The sequence below is a fragment of the Pristiophorus japonicus genome, chromosome 17 (genome assembly GCF_044704955.1).
Source record: "Pristiophorus japonicus isolate sPriJap1 chromosome 17, sPriJap1.hap1, whole genome shotgun sequence".
Lineage (NCBI taxonomy): Eukaryota > Metazoa > Chordata > Chondrichthyes > Pristiophoridae > Pristiophorus > Pristiophorus japonicus.
This window is the reverse complement of record NC_091993.1, coordinates 25,297,053-25,318,190: the sequence shown is the minus strand read 5'-3', so window position 1 is coordinate 25,318,190 and position 21,138 is coordinate 25,297,053. Positions and strand designations below refer to the sequence as shown.

At 44.0% G+C, this 21,138-nt stretch overlaps 1 protein-coding gene across 1 annotated transcript in view; it reads right to left on the bottom strand.

The window, feature by feature from the left end:
* The window catches only part of LOC139227958 (A-kinase anchor protein 13), a 250,821-nt gene that overhangs the window by 77,770 nt on the left and 151,913 nt on the right, over positions 1–21,138 (bottom strand). The window contains exon 3 of the mRNA XM_070859119.1: positions 14,208–14,251. Within this exon, the coding sequence (XP_070715220.1) occupies positions 14,208–14,240 (33 nt within the window). The 5' untranslated portion in view covers positions 14,241–14,251. The remainder of the gene's footprint in view (positions 1–14,207; positions 14,252–21,138) is intronic.

The window sequence follows — 21,138 nt, the reverse complement described above, 5'->3', positions numbered from 1 at the left end:
TGAAAAAAGTCAGAGAAGTTATGAGCTACATCGAGCAGTTATCGGGGATATTAATCTTGGGTTTCAAAAGCCGGCAGATGATTGGCAAATGGAAAGGAGAGCAAAAATGAGCTCCAGTTGAGAGGTCCTGGGGAAGAATAGTTATTGTAGATGAGCCTTGATTTCACCTTATGTGGAAAGGAATATTGGGAGCAGCGCGAGAGCGATTGATTGATTGATTAAAGGCTAGTGCGGAAAAGAAAAATCAGACATCAGGTAGCAACTTTTTCTTCTATCCTGACCCAGCAGGTGTGACGGATGTCAAACTAGAACAACTTGCTTCTATGTAGCACCATGTGACTGCTGTTAAGTTGGCCAAACTATGAGAGTGTGGAATACTGAACTATCGAAGGCGGACGGTAGATACCATATACAGGCAAGCAACAATTGTTGCTGCTTCCCCATTGTATCTGCATTTAAGACTGGTAGATTAATTTTTTTAAACCTGCCCAAAGTGACATTAAGTTCACCATCTTTCTCAACAAAGTAATAAGCAGAGATTTTAATCTTCTCCCCCGCTGCCCGCCCGCCCCCCCACCCCCAAAACAGAGCTTCATGCACTTGAAGTGTCAGCTGTGGCTCAGTGGGTAGCACCCTCGCCAGAGTCAGAAAGTTGAGTTCAAATCCCACTCCAGAGCCTTGAGCTCATAAATCTAGGCTGACGCTCCAGTGCCAGACTGAGGGAGTGCTGCTGAGCTGCCTTTCGGATGGGACGTTAAAACGAGGCCCCATCTGCTCTCTCAGGTGGACGTAAAAGATCTCATGGCACTATTTCGAAGAAGAGCAGGGGAGTTTATGCCCAGTGTCCCGGGGCCAATATTTATAGCCCTCAATCAACAGAATAAAAACAGATTATCTGATCATTATCACATTGCTGTTTGTGAGAGCTTGCTGTGCGCAACTTGGCTATCTCGTTTCTCACATTACAACAGTGACTACACTCCAAAAGTACTTTATTGGCTGTAAAGCGCTTTGAGACATCCGGTGGTTGTGAAAGGTGCTATATAAAGGCAAGTCTTTCTTTCATTAGGAATTTGAGCGTTTGACCCCATGCTTATCCAGTATGGATTGTATTCCTTCACAGTGCCACTCGGGCTACAGCAGCTGCACTGGAGCGCCGCAGAATGTTTGTGTCCATAATTTTTCCTCCACCTTCGCACTGTAGCAGAGTCTGGTCACAGATGTATGGCTGAAATCAGAAACAGGAGTAGGTGCCGGATACAAAGGCGACCCCCCCTCTGTAACACTGGTATCTCGTCACCCCTTGCCGATGGAAGACATTTTGAATTCAGATGTATTCACTGTGCTGAAGAGCCCATTAAGTCAACATTTGTACCGGCAACATGAAAAGGTCGTCTGCCTCCGCAGACTCCGCCTGCGCTTGATCAAGATGTTGATTCGTCAATGGTGTATTAAAGCAGCAATCAATCTCTGACTGCCTTGTGGGCCAACTCCCCTCAGCTGGCATTTGACACATGCCAACCAATTAGCACCAACAGCTGCTTAGATAACAGCGCAGAGTTGGCCAGGTCCAGAAACTTAAACAAATGCTGCTCTTAAAAAAAAACAGAGATAGTGCCAATTCGTCTTCTTCCGCTTGCCAACTCTATGCATTCACAGGAAGCAAGGTTTCCAATTTTCAGCCATCAAAAAAATTAATCAAAGGCGTGGGTTCAACAGATGATCTTCGAGAGTGAGGGGACAAAAAATTCCAAAAACAAAAGTTTGGAGTTTTACAAGTTTTTCAGAGTAACGCTAACTCAAGGAATCAACTACACCTAATGTACTGTGTACAGTTTTGGTTTCCGTATAAGAAAGGATATACTTGCATTGGAGGCTGTTCAGAGAAGGTTCACTAGGTTGATTCTGGAGATGAGGGGTTGACTTATGAGGAAAAGTTGAGTAGGTTGGGCCTATACACATTGGAGTTTAGAAGAATGAGAGGTGATCTTATCGAAACATATAAGATAATGAGGGGGCTCGACAAGGTGGATGCAGAGAGGGTCTTTCCATTCATAGGGGAAAGTAAAAATAGGGGACATAGTCTTAGAATAAGGGGCCACCCATCTAAAACTGAGATGAGAAGAAAATTCTTCTCAGAGGGTTGTAAATCTATGGAGTTCTCTGCCCCAGAGAGCTGTGGAGGCTGGGTCATTGAATATATTTAAGGTGGAGATAGACAGATTTTTGAGCAATAAGGGAATAAAGGTTTATGAGGAGCAGGCAGGGAAGTAGAGTTGAGTCCATGATCAGATCAGCCATGATCTTATTGAATGACGGAGCAGGCTCGAGGGGTCGAATTGCCTACTCCTATTTCTTATGTTTTTATGTAAGTATGCTTCTTTCTTCAAAAATTGAGCAATGCCGAAAACTTTTACAAAACAACCATCCAATAACGTGGAAGGCTGTGGTAAAACTTATGAAATTGTGGACAAATGTTTTGAGTTTCTGGTCTGACTCGCTTCAATAAAACAGGGCGGGGGTTGAGAGGAAAAAAATAGATTTTCCCTTTCAGTTCCACTTCTACCGCTCATGACTGCATTACTAATATTGACGGGGTTGGGGGGGGCGCAAAAGAGAGAAAGAGGTGCCCCAATATTGCTCATGGGTACCAGTGTAATACATATTCCATTAAAAAAATACAAGCTGGTTGATGGTTATGTTTTTGCAAAGTGAGAACATAGCTGAACATTTTTTTCTAAGCCATACGATGGCAAAGTGGAAAGTCTGACCCAATGAGGGTCATAAATTCTAAACAGTAGTCAATTGGGATTTGAATTTGGGCTCATGGTTGGAAGCTCATCACTAAAACTATCATAATGCTCTCTCTCAATTTCCTTACGGCAGAACACTGGATGCAAAACGTTATAGCCAGTACAAGGCTAGTAGTCCATGTAGAACATAAGAACATAAGAATTAGGAGCAGGGGTAGGCATTTAAGGGGAGGCGGGAATAAGAGGGTTATGCAGATAGATTTAAATGAGGAAAGACAGGAGGAGGCTCGATATGGACTGGTTGGCCGAATGGCCTGTTTCTATGTCGTATATCCCATGTAATCCTATCTAATCCTATGTACCCAAATGTGGATGTTAAATCTTTTAAAAATATTAAAAGCCTTCATCCAAATTAATCGCACTGTTCTAGGACTGATAGAGATTAAATCAAGAATTGCAAAATTGTCTCCAAGTACCACTTCTAGGCTAGTAACAAAAAAATAATTAGCAATTGAAGTAATTAATACTGGACACCTGATCCATTACTAATCTTATTAAATAGGATTAACCAGAAAGAGGGAGTGTACCAGCATTGCTTACCGTGCTATGAAACTGAAATATTTTACTATCATGGAATATTTCTTTAATAAAACACGAGAGATATGTAATGGCTGCACCACTGGACTGCAAGAACATTTCCCTTTGGTAAATTTCAAATGAATATATTGGCATAAATGCAAAAACGCAAACTAAAGGAACACTCCCACGATGGCCTAATTGATAAATGCACCTTTGATGAGGTACATATTCATACTAGCCCGTGGGAGGAGGTTCATGTGCAATATGAACACCAGCATAGACAATTTGCCCAAATGGCCTGTTGCTCTGCTCCAGATTCTACGTAGGTTCAATCCCTGGTCTGTGCTCAGTCAGACAAACTCAGCCGAGATGGTGATTGGGGGGGCTACAATTGGCCTCAGCACCTCTGGACTAAGGAGGAAAAAATACAAAATCAGCCAGGGTTCCAATTCCTGGTATCTGTCCAGTGCCCATTACTGCTGTAGATGGCACTTGTTAATGTCAGAAGATGGTGGGGACCAAGCACAGCTGTGATTTTCATAAATCTATTCTCAGGATGTGGGCATGACATTGCTCATTCCTGTCTGCCCCAAGAAGGTATTGGTGCGCTTTCTTCTTTTATGATGCATTGAGTAGCTTCCCAGGTCACCTCAGAGGACAATTAGTGTGTGACTGAAATCACAAAGGCCAGATGCAAGGACTCCAGGTTTCAGTTGGGTTCTTGCGACAATCCGACAGCTTCATGGTCACTTTTTACTGTCGCCAGTTTAAAAAAATTTTTTATTCCAAATTCACAAATTGCCATGGTGGGACAGGAACCCATCAAATTCTCGATTACCAATCCAACAATATAGCCACTGCACTGCCACATCTCTCTTTCCCCGCCTCCCCCCCAACCAGTTTTATATTCAAATAGTGGAACTTACGCTCGCTGTCTAGGCTCTCATATCAAGAATGGCCATTTGGCCAAGGCACTGGAGGGAAAACCCACAAAACTTTCGAGCCAGTGTCCTCGGGAAAGGATAGGATCAACAACAACAAACTGCATTTATATAGCATCTTTAACATCGTAAAATGTCCCAAGGTGCTTCACAACAGCATTATAAAACAAAATTAGAGACTGAACAATCTCAGATGTGCCAATACGAAAAGGACCAAGATTGCCAAGTTTAAGAAACCATGTTTTATGTGATGACATCATCGAGCCAATGATTTAGGAATTGGAGGATTGCAGCGCTGTCATCACGTCACTTGGCAGAAAGCTCGGTACTCACAGCCGTTCCCCTTTGTACAGAAGCAAACCAACTGGCAAAAAGCAACTGACTAACAAATGTACTTCGAACAGAACGCACCAGAAAGATCCCCGACCAGACGACTTGTCCTTCAACATGCCAGGATTTGCAGTGTTTCATTCATGATTGCATTGCGTGCTCACTGTGGCTTGGGAAGTAACAGATTCTAGAGTACCAGAGATTTACGTGAACCTTTAGAATGGATTAACCGGTTTGCAATCGAAGGTGGACTTTTCATTCTCTCCAAATGCATGCCTGATTTCCCTCCCTCCCCACCCCTTTAAAAGAGAGTACTTAGGCACACCACTGATTGCAGACAAATAGTTATGGGGCCAGCTGCTTTGCATTGGCTATCTGTGTCATACAGATCGAGAAGGAACCTCATTTCATCCTCAACTTGTACAGTGTTGTCTGAATTGTTGCTCAACTAAGGCAGCAATTGAAGTGCAATAATTGGCCTCAGCATTCTGAGGTAGAGGCGGAAAATGAGTTCCCTTTCCAATTGCTTCAGACAACCCCGACTGCAAAAGATGCATGTGTGTATGGTTTGGCCTGGATCTTGTGGTCGTAACTTGCATTGGAGGCTGTTCAGAGAAGGTTCACAAGGTTGATTCTGGAGATGAGGGGGTTGACTTATGAAGATAGGTTGAGTAGGTCGGGCCTATACACATTGGAGTTCAGAAGAATGAGAGGTGATCTTATTGAAACATATAAGATAGTGAGGGGGCTTGACAAGGTGGATGCAGAGAGGATAGTTCCACTCATAGGGGAAACTAAAACTAGGGGACATAGTCTTAGAATAAGGGGCCGCCCATTCAAAACTGAGATGGAGGAGGAATTTCTTCTCTGAGAGGGTTGTAAATCTGTGGAATTCTCTGCCCCAGAGAGCTGTGGAGGCTGAGTCATTGAATATATTCAAGGTGGAGATAGACAGATTTTTGAACGATAACGGAGTCGAGGGTTATGGGGAGCGGGCAGGGAAGTGGGGCTGAGTCCATGATCAGATCAGCCATGATCTTATTGAATGGCGGAGCTGGCTCAAGGGGCCGACCGACTCCTGCTCCTATTTCTTTTGTTATGTAATGATGGCGAGCCTGTCAGCGTTCACAGTCATCACCCTGGGAAACCTACAGCAACTTCTGGCATCTGCACATGCATAGCTAAACACGGAAATCCAGAAGTTACTGTCGGTGATCCATGCCTCCTCCACTGGTGCAGACCCCAGACGGCAGTCTTTGAGAAATTCCTGAACTGACGAGAACTTCCGCTTTTATGCTGTAATATCCCCGTTATAACCCCACCCCCACCGCTATAAAAGTTAAGCCTTGTTTAATGAGGTGTAACTGGGTTTTTAAACAGCATAAGGAGTAATAATTACTGCTGAACAACCTCTCCGGTTGTTCAGAAACTAATTTTATATTTATGGAATTTCAAATGATAAAAACAAATCCATATTTTAATAAAGACAATTGTTTACAAAGTTTATAAAAAATTATATTTCAGTTTCTACCTTAATGTCATGCCTATGTCCCAATCTTTATTTTGCTTTTCAAAATGATTAAAAAGTGAAGGAAAATCAATGCATTTTACTTCCTGGTTTGCTTTATCTGTGAGAATTCTTCAATGCGATTGGCTGCTTAGTATGCTTGACGACATCACTGTTGCTGGATGCTGGAGGTCCCCTAGACTTGGCGCCAGAATCAAATTAATGTCGCGAAAGGTGAAATTGTGACCAGAGAGATCGCTAGATCTTTGTGGGCAGCTTTCTCTGAGGTCAGCAGAGAGCAACGTCACTTCGCCACTGACCGCAATATCCGGCCTGGAGTTCATGTGTGTGTGTATTTTTTTTTTTTCGGGTGAGGATGACCCCAGTAAATAACCTACTGACACCCACTACCCGGAGAACCATACCTTAAAAAGGAATCAACTCATTCAGGAAGGAAGGATGAGAGGGGAGAAAAGTGGGAAACGTGAAGATTTCTTCTTAAAAACAGCAAATTTCCCATGGCATTACCGACAGTCAATTGATTATTTTATTTTACTTAACAAGTGTCAATGTGAGACACTCCGCACAGCCAGACAGTGGCCACAGCCTACAACTATATTACGGAAGTTGACTTAGTAGAATTCATTCGGAAATGTAACATACCAATTTACAATGATAACAGGTCAACATAAAAGTGTGGCCAAAATTCATGACAACAAGTAGTAACGTTTGTGGACAGAAAAATTACTGGTTTCACTTAAACATACAAGACCATCTACCAAGGGATTTCTTTGACAATCTTTGGTGAATGTTTTTTTAAGCTGCTGTGCTTTCAACTCAATTTACTTCCAACTGTTCCAGAACTTGAAGAACTATCGCAAAGACACCGATGCCTCGGACTATCACTACAATTTGAGTTGAGTGTGTATCATTTTCATCAGTCATAGGCAGTCCCTCAGTCAAGGAAGACATGCTTTCACTCCAAAAGTGAGTTCTCAGGTGGCTGTATAGTCCAATGCAGGAATTACAGTCTCTGTCACAGGTGGGGCAGAGAGTGGTTGAGGGAAAGGGTGGGTGGAGAGTCTGGGTTGACACACGCTCCTTCCGCTGTCTACGTTTGGTTTCGGCTTGTTCTCAGCAATGGGACTCGAGGTGCTCAGCGCCCTCCCGGATGCTCGTCCTCCATTGTAGGTGGTCGTAGGCCAGGAATTCCCAGGAGTCAGTGCACTTTATCAAGGAGGCTTTGAGGGTGTCCTGGAAGCGTTTCCTCTGCCCACCTGGGGCTCGCCGTGTTGAAGCTCCGCATAGAGCGCTTGCTTTGGGAGTCTCTTGTCGGGCAATGTGGCCCGCCCAATGGAGCTGATCGAGTGTGGTCACTGCTTCGATGCTGGGGATTTTGGCCTGAGCGAGAACACGGACGTTGGTGCGTCTATCCTCCCAATGGATTTGCAGGATCTTGCAGAGGCAGGGCTGGTGGCACTTCTCCAATGTTTTGAGGTGTCTGTTGTATATAGTCCACATCTCAGCCATACAGGAGGGCAGGTATCACTACTGTCCTAAAGACCATAAGCTTGGTGCCAGATTTGAGATCCTGGTCTCTTCCTCAGGCGACCAGCATGTATAATTTAATATTGTGTTCACTTGAGTTATGGAAAAACACCCAGCAGTGGAATTATAGATCCCGTTTCTCCAAATTCTACCACAGGACGAGTCTATGGCCTGGGCAATCTGCTAATCTAAAGAGTGTACATTCAAAATACAATTCTCCCGCTTTGCTTAGATTTTGATAAATGATCAGACTTTCTCCAGAAGCTCACTCACTCAAAGTTCTCAACATTCAATTCTCACATTGCATCTCTTATCTCTTCTAAATACAAGAGCAATTTGTTGTGCGCTTGTTCTCCCAAGCCAAATATCAGCCTCAAATTAACGTGGCGAATTACATGCTCAATGACTTGGGAGAGGTATCAAAGAGGCTCTACAAATTGAAATCTTGCTACCACTTTCCTCCGACTCCCTGTATAAATGTAACTGTAGATGTATGTATAGACACACAACACAACTCTAAACTTTCAAAGCACAAAGCTCGGTCAAATGCTAACAGAGTGTTTTTTGTAGCATTCATGACAGTGGTCCTCATGCAAAGCGCCGATTAGAATTGGGACCCTTGACAGAACGTTAGTGAGCAACAGGTCACGATATAAACCTCAGCCAATCCAGCTTCCCTTTCTTGCCAACACCTAGCAATTGGCCAGCAAAATCAAATACAAGCACATATATTTTGAAATTATTAAATACAGATTTTTGTTGTTTTTGGAGGTTTTATTGTTAGCCCTCATTTGTGTGGGAAGATTGCATTGTGAAGGAATGAATGCTATGGGACAGCTATGCATACATGAGATTTTGGGGTTTTTCAATTTCCTCACAGAAATGTAATATATTTCAAGGTATTCATTCAACTTAAACCAGCTATGGATCAAATGAAAAAAGTCAAGACGGATGCGGCCTGGATGCTTTTCCAGTTAATCATAAATCTGAACCAAATATTGACCCTTAGAGGGGAAAAGAACAGCTGCAAAAGTCCACCATAAATACCGAAACTATAAAAACATAAGAAATAGGAGCAGGAGTAGGGCATATGGCCCCTCGAGCTTGCTCCACCATTCAATATCATGGCTGATCTGATCATGGACTCAGCTCCACTTCCCCGCCCTCTCCCCATAACCCCTTATTCCCTTATCGTTTAAGATTACTATTGCAGATGGGGCTCAGACGAAGGCTCTTCTCAAACACGGAGCTATCTTTTGTCTTTTCAGATGCCTCTTTGATCTCTTAGATACTTGGTTTTTTTTTTTAAACATTGACGTCAAGTATATGGATCCTGTGTGTCATGGCAGTTACAACCTTGGGAAATAAAACAGTGCACAGTACACCACTGGTTTCTGGCTCATGACGCAAAATCCCATGAGTTACAGATGTGCCACATGAACCTAATTGGCTCCATATTTGTAAGGGAAGGAAATAAATACCATCAAACAGACTAAATATTTAAAAAAAGTAATGTCCAATGTAGAAATAACAGAGAGAAGGTTTGCATCTCATTCAAACTTTCGACTAATTGAAGTACAGCTGGCCCCCTCCCCTCTATAAGCTGCCTACTGTTGAATATTTCTGCCATTAGCAACAGTAATAACTTGCATTTATATAGCGCCTTTAACATAGTGAAATGTCCCAATACACTTCACAGGAGTATTATGAAACAAGAGAATTTGAAACCGAGCCACATAAGGAGAAATTAGGGCAGGTGACCAAAAGCTTGGTCAAAGAGGTAGGTTTTAAGTAGTGTCTTGAAAGAGGAAAGAAAAGGTAGAGAGGCGGAGAGGTTTAGGCAGGGAATTTCAGAGCTTAGGACCTAGGCAACAGAAGTCACGGCCACCAATGGTTGAGCGATTATAATCAGGGATGCTCAAGTGTTAGAGAAATACAGATATTAGAAACATAGAAAATAGGTGCAGGAGTAGGCCATTCGGCTCTTCGAGCCTGCACCACCAATCAATGAGTTCATGGCTGAGCTTGCAACTTCAGTACCCCGTTCCTGCTTTCTCACCATACCCCTTGAACCCCCTTAGTAGTAAGGACATCATCTAACTCCTTTTTGAATATATTTCGTGAATTGGCCTCAACAACTTTCTGTGGTAGAGAATTCCACAGGTTCACCACTCTCTGGGTGAAGAAGTTTCTCCTCATCTCGGTCCTAAATGGCTTACCCCTTATCCTTAGACTGTGACCCCTGGTTCTGGACTTCCCCAACATTGGGAACATTCTTCCTGCATCTAACCTGTCTAAACCTGTCAGAATTTTAAATGTTTCTATGAGATACCCTCTCATTCTTCTGAACTCCAGTGAATACAAGCCCAGTTGATCCAGTCTTTCTTGATATGTCAGTCCCGCCATCCCGGCAATCAGTCTGGTGAACCTTCGCTGCACTCCCTCAATAGCAAGAATGTCCTTCCTTAAGTTAGGAGACCAAAACTGTACACAATACTCCAGGTGTGGCCTCACCAAGACCCTGTACAACTGTAGTAACAGCTCCCTGCCCCCCTGTATTCAAATCCCCTTGCCATGAAGGCCAACATGCCATTTGCTTTCTTAACCGTCTGCTGTACCTGCATGCCAACCTTCAATGACTGATGTACCCAGGTCTCGTTGTACCTCCCCTTTTCCTAATCTGTCACCATTCAGATAATAGTCTGTCTCTCTGTTTTTACCACCAAAGTGGATAACTTCACATTTATCCACATTATACTTCATCTGCCATGCAGTTGCCCACTCACCTAACCTATCCAAGTCACTCTGCAGCCTCATAGCATCCTCCTCGCAGCTCACACTGCCACCCAACTTAGTGTCATCCGCAATTTGGAGATACTACATTTAATCCCCTCGTCTAAATCATTAATGTGCAATGTAAACAGCTGGGGCCCCAGCACAGAACCTTGCGGTACCCCACTAGTCACTGCCTGTCATTCTGAAAAGTACCCATTTACTCCTACTCTTTGCTTCCTATCTGCCAACCAGTTCTCTATCCACGTCAGCACACTACCCCCAATCCCATGTGCTTTAACTTTGCACATTAATCTCGTGTGGGACCTTGTCGAAAGCCTTCTGAAAGTCCAAATACACCACATCAACTGGTTCTCCCTTGTCCACTCTACTGGAAACATCCTCAAAAAATTCCAGAAGATTTGTCAAGCATGATCTCGGGGAGTTGTGTGGCTGAAGGAGATTACAGAGACAGGGAAGGGCAAGGCCATGGAGGGATTTGAAAACAAGCATGAGAATTTTGAAATAGAGGAGTTGCTTAACCGGAAGCCAATGTAAGTCAGCGAGCACAGGGTGATGGGTGAGCGGGACTTGGTGCGAGTTCGGGCATGGGCAGCCAGGTTTTGGATGACCACAAGATTACGTAGGGTAGAATGTGGGAGGCCAGCTAGGTGTGCGTTGGAATAGTTAGCTCAGTTGTTTAGCGCATCAGTATGGAACCAAGCTACTGAGATCAGGAAGGAGTCAGTTGATCGTGGGCAAACACTACAATAATACAACGGCAACTGGCCAGTGCAAGTCTTATTTTTTTTTAATTTGTTCATGAGATGTGGGCATTGTCAGCAAGGCCGGCATTTATTGCCCATCCCGAATTGCCCTCAAGAGGAACCACTGTTCTTTTTATAGCGGCTTGCTACAACAGAGGGCAGTTAAGAGTTAACCACATTGCTGTTGGTCTGGAGTCACATATAGGCCAGACTGGTAAGGACAGCAGATTTCCTTCCCTAAAAGACATTAGTGAACCAGATGGGTTTTTAACCACAATCCAGTAGTTTCATGGTCACTATTACAGATCCTAGCTTTTTTTTTTAAATTCCAGATTGATTTAATTTACTGAATTTAAATTCCCCAGCTGCCGTGGTGGGATCTGAACTCACATCTCCAGATCATTAGTCCAGGCCTCTGGATTACTAGTCCAGTAACAACTACTATGCTACCGTTCCCGTCTGGAGTAAGTAGCAGAAGAAATCCAGACAGAATGGCTGTTCTTGATCACTAACCAGCAAACCAGACCTGGTTGGGTACTGGCACAGCAACATTGGGACAACAGAACACCTCACTGTCCCACTAGACTAGTTAACCCACTGATCAACATATGATAAAGCAAACCGAAGATCTGTCCCTGTGAAGTATTGCCAGTTAATGTCTTGGCAGGTGACACACACCCAGCCTTTTGGCCTTCATCAATACTGTGGAATGTGAATGCAAAAACCCAAGTGGGCGCTTTTCTGAACTTCTGGCGAGCTGGTTCAACAGCTGAAAGCTTTGTGCATTCACAAGGGAGCCTTGGAGTGGATAGCTGGCCTTCTGGGCCGCAGCAACTGCCATATGACACCGAGTCCAACATAGCAAACATTAGGGAGGGAGGCAAAAAGAGAGAAACACAGTTGGCTGAGAAAATTTAAATGTCTGCATTGCGGCTTTTCTGGAATTTAATCTGCAGTTGATTACTGGAAAAAATGCTGATCTGTATGTATGAAAAAGTTGCGATTTCCCGGTAATTCACTGCAGCATGCAATGGGTGCGAGCCAGATTTGATCATTCAGCGAGGATTCAATGATCGCGGATTCTGCGCATGAAAGATCCCAATTCTACAACTGGGAGAGGGTGGGGGAAAAGGGAGAAAAAAAAGGGACAACCCTTCCACGTAACCAGTCTGAAGTAATGTTTTCAATAATAAAAATTGAATGGGTGTCCGTGCAGACTGGGAATGTTATAGCCAAATCCCTGGCCTATGATGAGTTAGCTGATCATAACTGGGCGGTGACAGAGATGCTGCAATTAGTCACACCATCACTGGGCTGGGAAAGGGTTGGGCGTAGGCCTCCCAAGTAAAATTAACAGGCTCCCACTGCCGACCACTATGCAATGACCCTCCTGTCTGTGTGGACACTGGTGCAAGGCGGAGCTGGCTTGATTGTAACATTGCCCATAGTTGGATAGTTTGCCGACACTCACGTACTGACAAGGCACACACACAAAGAAAAGTAATGGGCATTTGAACAAAGCGTTAGAAGATAGCTCTTTGCCAATGAAATTCTGTCGCATTTAGTAGGGCGACCTTTTTAACAGACAGACAGAGAAGGAAATGAGTAATGCACCGCCTTTTGTTAAAGCTTCCATTTTAAAAGAGCTTGTAGTAAAACGAAAGACAACTGTTGTCGTGAATTTTGGTGCTCAAGACGAGGGATGGTAGCATGAGGAAATGAGACACTTGCCCCTTCCAGATAGCTCGTGTCAATGTAAAGCACTCCCAGGTCACATGTAGCACAAGTTATAGAATCCTAAAATAGTCGACACAGGGGAAGGCCATTCGGCCTATCGAGTCTGTGCTAGCTCTTTCAAAGAGCCCTCCAGTTAGCCCCACTCCCTACATTTCTTTCTCCTTCAAGTATTTATCCAATTCCCTTTTGAAAGCTGCTCTTGAATCTGTATCCACCGCCCTATCAGACAGTGCATTCCAAATCCTAACCACTCGTTGCACAAAAAAGATTTTCCTCCTGTCGCCTCTGGTTCTTTTGCCAATCACCTTCAATCTGTGCCCTCTGGTTAGCGACCCTTCAGCCTTTGGAAACAGTTTCCATTTATTTACTCGATATAAACTATTCGTGATTTTAAACACCGCTATCAAAAGTTAGATGCACAATAAGCCTATCTCTACTCCGCCCAGACAGTCTGTCTCTTCCCCTAAACAGGGAAGGGCGGCCACTATAAACACCAAGATGGCAACTTACCCTTTCCCACACTAGCCCTCCAGTGATCTCTCGCATTAAGAATGCTAATTTAATGTCAAATCAGAGGCAGCTCTATGCCCTGGGCTTGTGCCCACTTGGAAATTTAACTGAAAATACCCAAACTCATTTTACTCAAGACCCTTAGAGAGAGTACAGAGACATTTTCATTCCTTTAGTCTGGCTCTGGATTGAAACCCGGTTCCAGAGATAAAAGAGCAGTACCCAAACTCACTGCACTACCCGATTTTGCAATGGGATCTCATTTTTAAAACATTAACGTAACTACATGCACCCCTAGTTATTTCCTAAATCCCAAATCTTACCTGGTAAAGGAAGAGTTGAATGACGGCCTTCGAGAGGAGCTTTTGAAGTACAGGTACAACGTCTAAAATCCGGCTGTTCGAAAACCGGATATTTGGGAGGTAGCCAAGATGGTGACATCGGGCGGCGAGGGAGGAGCAAACTAGTAAAAAATGCAGTGCCGGGGAGGGAAGGGGGCACAGGAATCGGCGGGTGGCAAGGAGCAGAGGCGCTGCGGGAACCGGCTGCCGGTGAGGAGCGGCGGATGGGCGAGGAGCAGAGGAGCGGCGGGTGGCGAGTAGCGCCAACAGCGAGGTCCGAATTCCGGAAAAATACAAAAACTGGCTCGGTCCTGAGGTTGCCGGATTTCAAACACTGTACCTGTACTGAACCTATCAATAGCTTCGTAGCTGTGACATACATTTAGTACATTAATTTTTGAAACGGGTTCAACATTACTTACATACAATGGAGCTTGATTTGGTGTCAGTTTCATGACACAGAATGCTGCAAGTAAAAAAAGAGAACATAAATACATGGAAAATTACTCTTTAAACCACAGAGTTATTTAGTAACATATTCAGCCATAAAACCATCACTTCAAATGGGAGTAGGAATTTGCTTTGCTATATTGAATGTACAATTACTTATAGCATTTATTCCAGGCCCAAATGTTCCTCGCTGACTTTCAGCAGGATTTCCCCCAACATCCGACAGGCTCCATACACCGTAAACCTAACTGACATCATGATATCCTTTCAGGGCTAAAATCAAAAGCGATTAGTTCAGTTGGCAAATGCCCTGAATAGCATGGGACTGAACTGTGTACAAGAACCTAAGAAATAGGAGTAGGAGGGTGATTCGAGCCTGCTCCATCATTCAGTAATATCATGGCTGATCTTCTATTTCAGCCCCATCTTCACGCATTATTCCAATATCCCTTGATTCCCTTACTATCCAAAAATCTATCAATCTTAATCTTGAATATACTCACTGACTGAGTATCCATAGCTCTCTGGGGCAGAGAATTCATAATTCTTTTAACGCAGAAATTTCTCCTGATCTCAGTCCTAAATGGATGACCCCTTATGCTGTGATGCCCTAGTTCTAGACACCCCAGCCAGGGGAAACATCCTCTCTGCATCTGCAGTATCAAGCCCCTTAAGAATTTTACATGTTTCAATGAGATCACCTCTCATTCGTCAAAACTCTGGAGAATGTAGGCCCTCATCTACTCAATCCCTCCTCATAGGACAACAGACTGGAAGGTCCAGGTACAATCCCAGCTTTATGCGGAGTTAATTGAGCTCACCTGGGCAGAGCTGAAATTGGTCATAATGATCGCTGGGCTTGGAGAGCAAGAGGAAATCGGCCAAGGTTCCCACTTCTGATCACTATCCAGTAATCTCGGTTCGAAGGTGTAAGCAAGTGCCCACGCATAAAAGGATCAGGATTTGCTGCAATGTTTCCCCCACCCTATCTTTACATCGGATATATGGCACAGAAACAGGCCATTCGGCCCAACCAGTCCATGCCGGTGTTTATGCTCCACTCGAGCCTCCTCCTGTCTCTCATCTAAATCTATCAGCATAACCCTCTATTCCCTTCTCCCTTGTCCAGCTTCCCCTTAAATGCATCGATACTATTCTCTTCAACCACTCCCTGTGGTAGCGAGTACACATTCTCACCACTCTTTGGGTAAAGAAGTTTCTTCTGAATTCCCTATTGGATTTCTTGGTGACTATCTTATATTGATGGCCTCTAGTTATGCTTTTCCCCACAAGTGGAAACATTCTCTCGACATCCACTCGATCAAAACCTTTCATAATTTTAAAAGACCTCTCGCTCAGCCTTCTCTTTTCAAGAAGTTCAACCTTTCCTGTTATGTATACCCTCACATTTCTGGTACCTTGCATCATCCTTGTAAATCTTCTCTGCACTATCTCGTGCCTCTATATCCTTTTTATAATATGGCGACTGGAACTGCACGCAGTACTCCAGGTGTGGTCTGACCAAGGTTCGATACAGGCTTAGCATAACTTCCCTATTTTTCAATTCTATCCCTCTAGAAATAAACCCTAAGTGCTTTGGTTTGCTTTCTTATAGCCTTGTTAACCTTTGGCACAATTTTTAGTGAAGGGTTTTTTTGTCCTCAGAGATCCCCTTTGTTCCTCTACTCCACCCAGACTCGCACCTTCCAAGTAATGAGTGACCTCCCGACTCTTCCTACCAAAATGTACTGCCTCACATTTATCTGTGTTGAACTTGGTTGTAGAGTTCCTTTAATGTACAAATTTTCCCATGCTATATGGGAGAGGGGAAAAATAAATCAAATAAAAATAATAAAGGAGTGGATCGTGAGTCATGGTGGGAGAGTTAGGATGGGCGATTGAAAGCTTGTTTGAAAAGTTGGGTTATAAGAAGAATGCAAGGGCTGATAAAGGCATTTTAGGAGCCTAATCACCATGGAAAGGAGCCTTGGGTTGTTGTAGCCTGCTGAGCCCAATCGAATGGCCTGCTCAATGGGCAAGTTCTCCAAGGAGGCAGCCAGAGCCTGTGAAACCAAACCCCAGTCTGGATTAAGGTCTTTCAGGGGAGAAGAGAATGTTGGACAGGGAGGAGCAGAATGTCGAATTGGTCAGTCAGTCTCGTTGGAATGAGTACTTTCTCCTTTTCCCTCATCCCCATTTCTATGGGCCCATTTCCTCTTGTCTTTCTCACTCTGCCCATGAAAATATAAACATATGCACAGCCTCCTTTTACAAAGCATTGCTTCTTTGATCAGCTGGAATTGTAACTGGATGAAATAAGCAGCATCAGGGTTCCTGTATCAGCCACTGCACCATTTCCTTCCCTGGAATTCAAGTGACAAACAGCCTTGTGACTCATATATGGGGCTTTCCCTCTGTTGCAGAAGCACAGATCTATGTCAATTACTGCCTTCAACTCCTAATATGAGAACATTACTTCAAGGCAAGTAAGAACCGAAGGACAAGAAAATACACAAATTAGGGGAAAGGAAATTCAAAACTGATCTTTAAATAATGCTTAGAAAGATGATTAAGGACGGGATTAACCTACCCGTCAAGGGAATAGAATCAAAGACACTAGAAGGGTTCAAAATATAGTTGCATAGTAGGGTGAGCGAGTTGGAGTACTGGAGGGATGAGCTTCAATGCTCTTGATTCTTACTTACGTTCCTTATTCCAGATTACATAGTGCCTTCGCTTTTCTTTAATACAACAGGCATGGGCCTACGCACCTTCCTGCTCCTAAACATTCTTAAGCCCTTGTTCTACTGCTCCATTGGAATGATATCCCATCTCACTGGAAGAAGGATTAGCTTGGCTCAGTTGGTAGTACTCTTAGCTGTGAGTCAGTAGATTATGGGTTCAAGTCCCACTCCAGGATTTGAGCACATAATCTCAGCTGAAACGTCAATGCGATACTCAAGGAATTCGACATTGCTTAAAGTTTCATGCTTCAGATGAGACGTTAAGCCAAGGCTCCGCCTCTGCCTGTTCCGTGGCACAAATTTGTTGAAGAATAGGGAGTGCATGCAATCTTGTGTCCATCTGAGCCGTCAGACAAGGTCTTGAATTAACGTTTCATCCGAAATGCAGCACTCCCTCAGTACTACGCTAAAGCATTAGCCCACAAGTCCATAATGGGTATTGAATGCAGAACCAACCGTGCCAAGCTGGCCAATGCATCAGTTAAGCAATGTAGGCTGGGGTTGTTTTCTTTAGAACAGAGGTGACTGAGGGGAGACCTGATTGAGGTGTATAAAATTAAGAGGGGGCCGAGATAGAGTGGAAAGGCCAGACCTATTTCATTTAGCAGAGGGGTCGACAACTAGAGGGCATGGATTTAAAGTAATTGGTAAGAAGTTTGGAGGGGATTTGAAGGGGAATTTCTTTCACCCAGAGGATGGGGGGGGGGTCTGGAACTCACTGCCTGAAAGGGTGGTAGAGGCAGAAACCCTCACCACTTAAAAAAAAATACTTGGATGTGCACTTGAAGTGCCGTAACCTACAGGGCTACGGACCGAGAGCTGGAAAGTGGGATTGGACTGGATAGCTTTTTGTTGGTTGGCACGGACACGATGGGCCGAATGGCCTTGTTCCGTGTTGTAAATGTCTATGATAGGATCTTGATGGCAAAAGCCAAGAGGCAAAGGCCGAGCACCTAAAACATAAAATTACTTTGAATAAAAAATGAATAATTTTACATTTTAGTCAGTTAGTTGGTTTAGAATGCACTGTAAAGTAAGTTCAAGATAAGGACTGTTCTAGTATGAATAATGACACGCACCATAACAGAGGGAACAAGGAGCAAGGAAAGACGGGATAGGAGACTCGTGAAAAATGAAATAAGGTGACAAAATTCCTTGCAGTTTTCTTATTTTCACTGACAATCTGTACAGTTTGTAAAATTCCATTTTCTTGAGTTTTGAATTGTATGTGAAATTCAGAACTGATGTCGGAAAGCACGTCATCACGAGAGATCTGGAATGGAATCCCGATGAGGAATCTGGAACAAAAACTCTAATCTCAGAACTCCAAGCAGTGAGATGCCACAATTGCCGATCGTAGCTTTCTATGGCTGGACGAGTCAAGGGGTCTGCCTCATATGGACCTGTAGGGTAACACTGTAGTGAAGTACTGAGCGAGTGCTGCATTTCAGATGAAACGTGAATTCAAGGCCTTGTCCGTCAGCTCAGATGGGCACCAGATTGCATGACACTCCACCGTTCAACAAATTGTGATCTTTTGTGGCCCAAATTTGCCCCACAAATTGAACACAGTGTTACATCGTAAGCGGCTGCAATCTATACATCTGGAAATGCCAAACACCTTTGCCTCAGATTTTAGATAAGATTGTCTATTGTGTTCAGTGCCAACATAATACGTGTACAGTAACTACAGTTCTGATCGAAACAAACTGTTGGTCAACCTAAACCTTTCAAAATATGATCAGCCCATCAAAATATCTTCAGAAACTACTGCAGGTAAGGAGCTGGGGTTTCTTAAACATTCTCCAGTAAAATTTCAGATTAAATTTTCAGAAGATATTTATAGAGAATTTGCGATGCTTTCAGATTGAATATTGAAACACCAGCATAGACCTGTTGGGCCAAATGGCCTGTTTCTATGCTGTACAATTCTATGTAATGCAGTAACAAATTGCTTTCAGTAACCAAAAGGATTAGAGTGGTTGCCCTATCGAAGAAAAGATATACTTGCCTTGGAGGCGGTGCATGGAAGGTTCACTAGATTGATTCCTGGGCTGAGAGATTGTATAGAATGGACCTATACTCTCTGGAGTTTAGAAAAATGAGGGACAATGTCACTGAAACATACAAGATTCTGAAAGGGATTGACAGGGTAGATGCTGAGAGGTTGTTTCCCCGGGCTGGAGTGTCTAGAACTAGGGGGCACAGTCTCAGGATGAAGGGTAGGCCATTTAAGACAGAGATGAGGAGGAATTTCTTCACTTGTGAATCTTTGGAATTCTCTGCCCCAGAGGGCTGTGTTTGCCGAGTCTCTGAATATATTCAAGGCTGAGATAGATAGATTTTTGGGCTCTAGGGGAAATCAAGGGATATGGAGATCGGGCGGGAAAATGGAGTTGAGGTCGATGATCAGCCATGGTATTAAATGGCAGAGCAGGCTCGAGGGACTGTATGGCCTACTCCTGCTCCTAACTCTTATGTTCTACACACCAGTGGATTTCCAAGCTTTTCCTGTGTGAGGTAAAAAGTAAGTGGTAGGAGGTTTAGAGGTGATTTGAAGAGACATTTTTTTCACCCAGAGGGTGGTGGGGGTCTGGAACTCTCTGCCTGAAAGAGTGGTAGAGGCAGAAACCCTCACAGCATTTAAAAAGTACTTGGATATGCATTCGAAGTGCTGTAACCTACAGGGCTACGGACCAAGAGCTGGAAAGTAGAGTTAGGTTAGCCCTTTGTCAGCTGGCACGGACACGATGGGCCGAATGGCCTCCTTCTGTGCTGTAAATTTCTATGACTCCATGAAGGACCTCCCTCCTATCTTCCATAAGATAGTGTCAGTGTGCAAGGAAAACAGTGCTCACACAGTAGAAATGTTTTTTTTAAAATAACTGAAGTAGCATGTTAGTAACTCAACAAACACAAAGAAATGGAAATCTGACCACAGGAGGACAGAAATCTGGTAACTTGAAGATCCCCTGGATCGCCTCGAAGACCTTCTAGAATGCAGGGACCCCCAGGGAAAACCTGCAAACTTACTCTCAAAGCCTGGCAACAGCATAGGAATTCTGCCAGTTCCCTACCAAACCAATAAGAAGCACAGGTTAACCAGAACTCTAGGAGGGCAACACAAACTCCTTATAATCTATGGGCTCCACAAACTAGTGTCCCACACTGCACCAGGATTGCAGCCCCATGGTCGGCACTGTATCTTCAGCGATCAATATCTCCAACAATTTGTATTTATATAGCGCCTTTAACGTAGTAAAATGTCCCAAGGCACTTCACTGGAGAGTTGTAAAACAAAATTTGACACCGAGCCACATTAGGAGAAATTAGGGCAGGTGAGGATCAAAGATGTAGGTTTTAAGGAGTGTCTTAAAAGGAGAGAGAGATAGAGGCGGAGAGATTTAGGGAGGGAATTCCAAAGGTTAAGGTCTATGCAACAGAAGGCATGACCGCCAATGGTTGAGCGATTAAAATCAGGGATGCTCAAGAGGGCAGAATTAGAGGAGCCCAGATATCTTGGGGGCAGGGGGGGTGGGGGTTGAGGGCTGGAGGAGATTACAGAGATAGGGAGGGGCGAGGCCATGGAGGGATTGGAAAACACGAATGAGAATTTCAAAATCGAGGCATTGGAGCACGGAGGTGATGGGTGAACAGGACTTGGTGCATGTTAGGACGAGTTTTGGATCACCTCAAGTTTGCATAGGAACATGGGAGGCCAGCCAGGAGTGCGTTGGAATAGTCAAGTCTAGAGGTAACAAAGGAATGGATAAGGCTTTCAGCAGCAGATGAGCTGAGGCAGGGGCGGAGACAAGCGATGTTACAGAGGTGGAAATAAGCGGTCTTAGTTATGGCGCGGATGTGTGGTCGGAAGCTAATTTCAGGGTCAAATGTAACAGCAAGCTTGCAAACGGTCTGATTCAGCCTTAGACAGATGCAAGGGAAAGGGATGGAGTCGGTGGCTGGGGAACGGAATTTGTGGCGGGAACCGAAAACAAATGACACCAAGCTAAAGGAAATCAAGGATGGGAACGATGCATTGACAGCCCAGCAGCGCAATCCTAATTATGAAGCTGTAAAAGCAAATCTGCTCCAAACAGGGTGGGAAAGTACAGCCATAATAGCCAGAAACAAAGCCTGATTTTTTATTTTGCAGTAC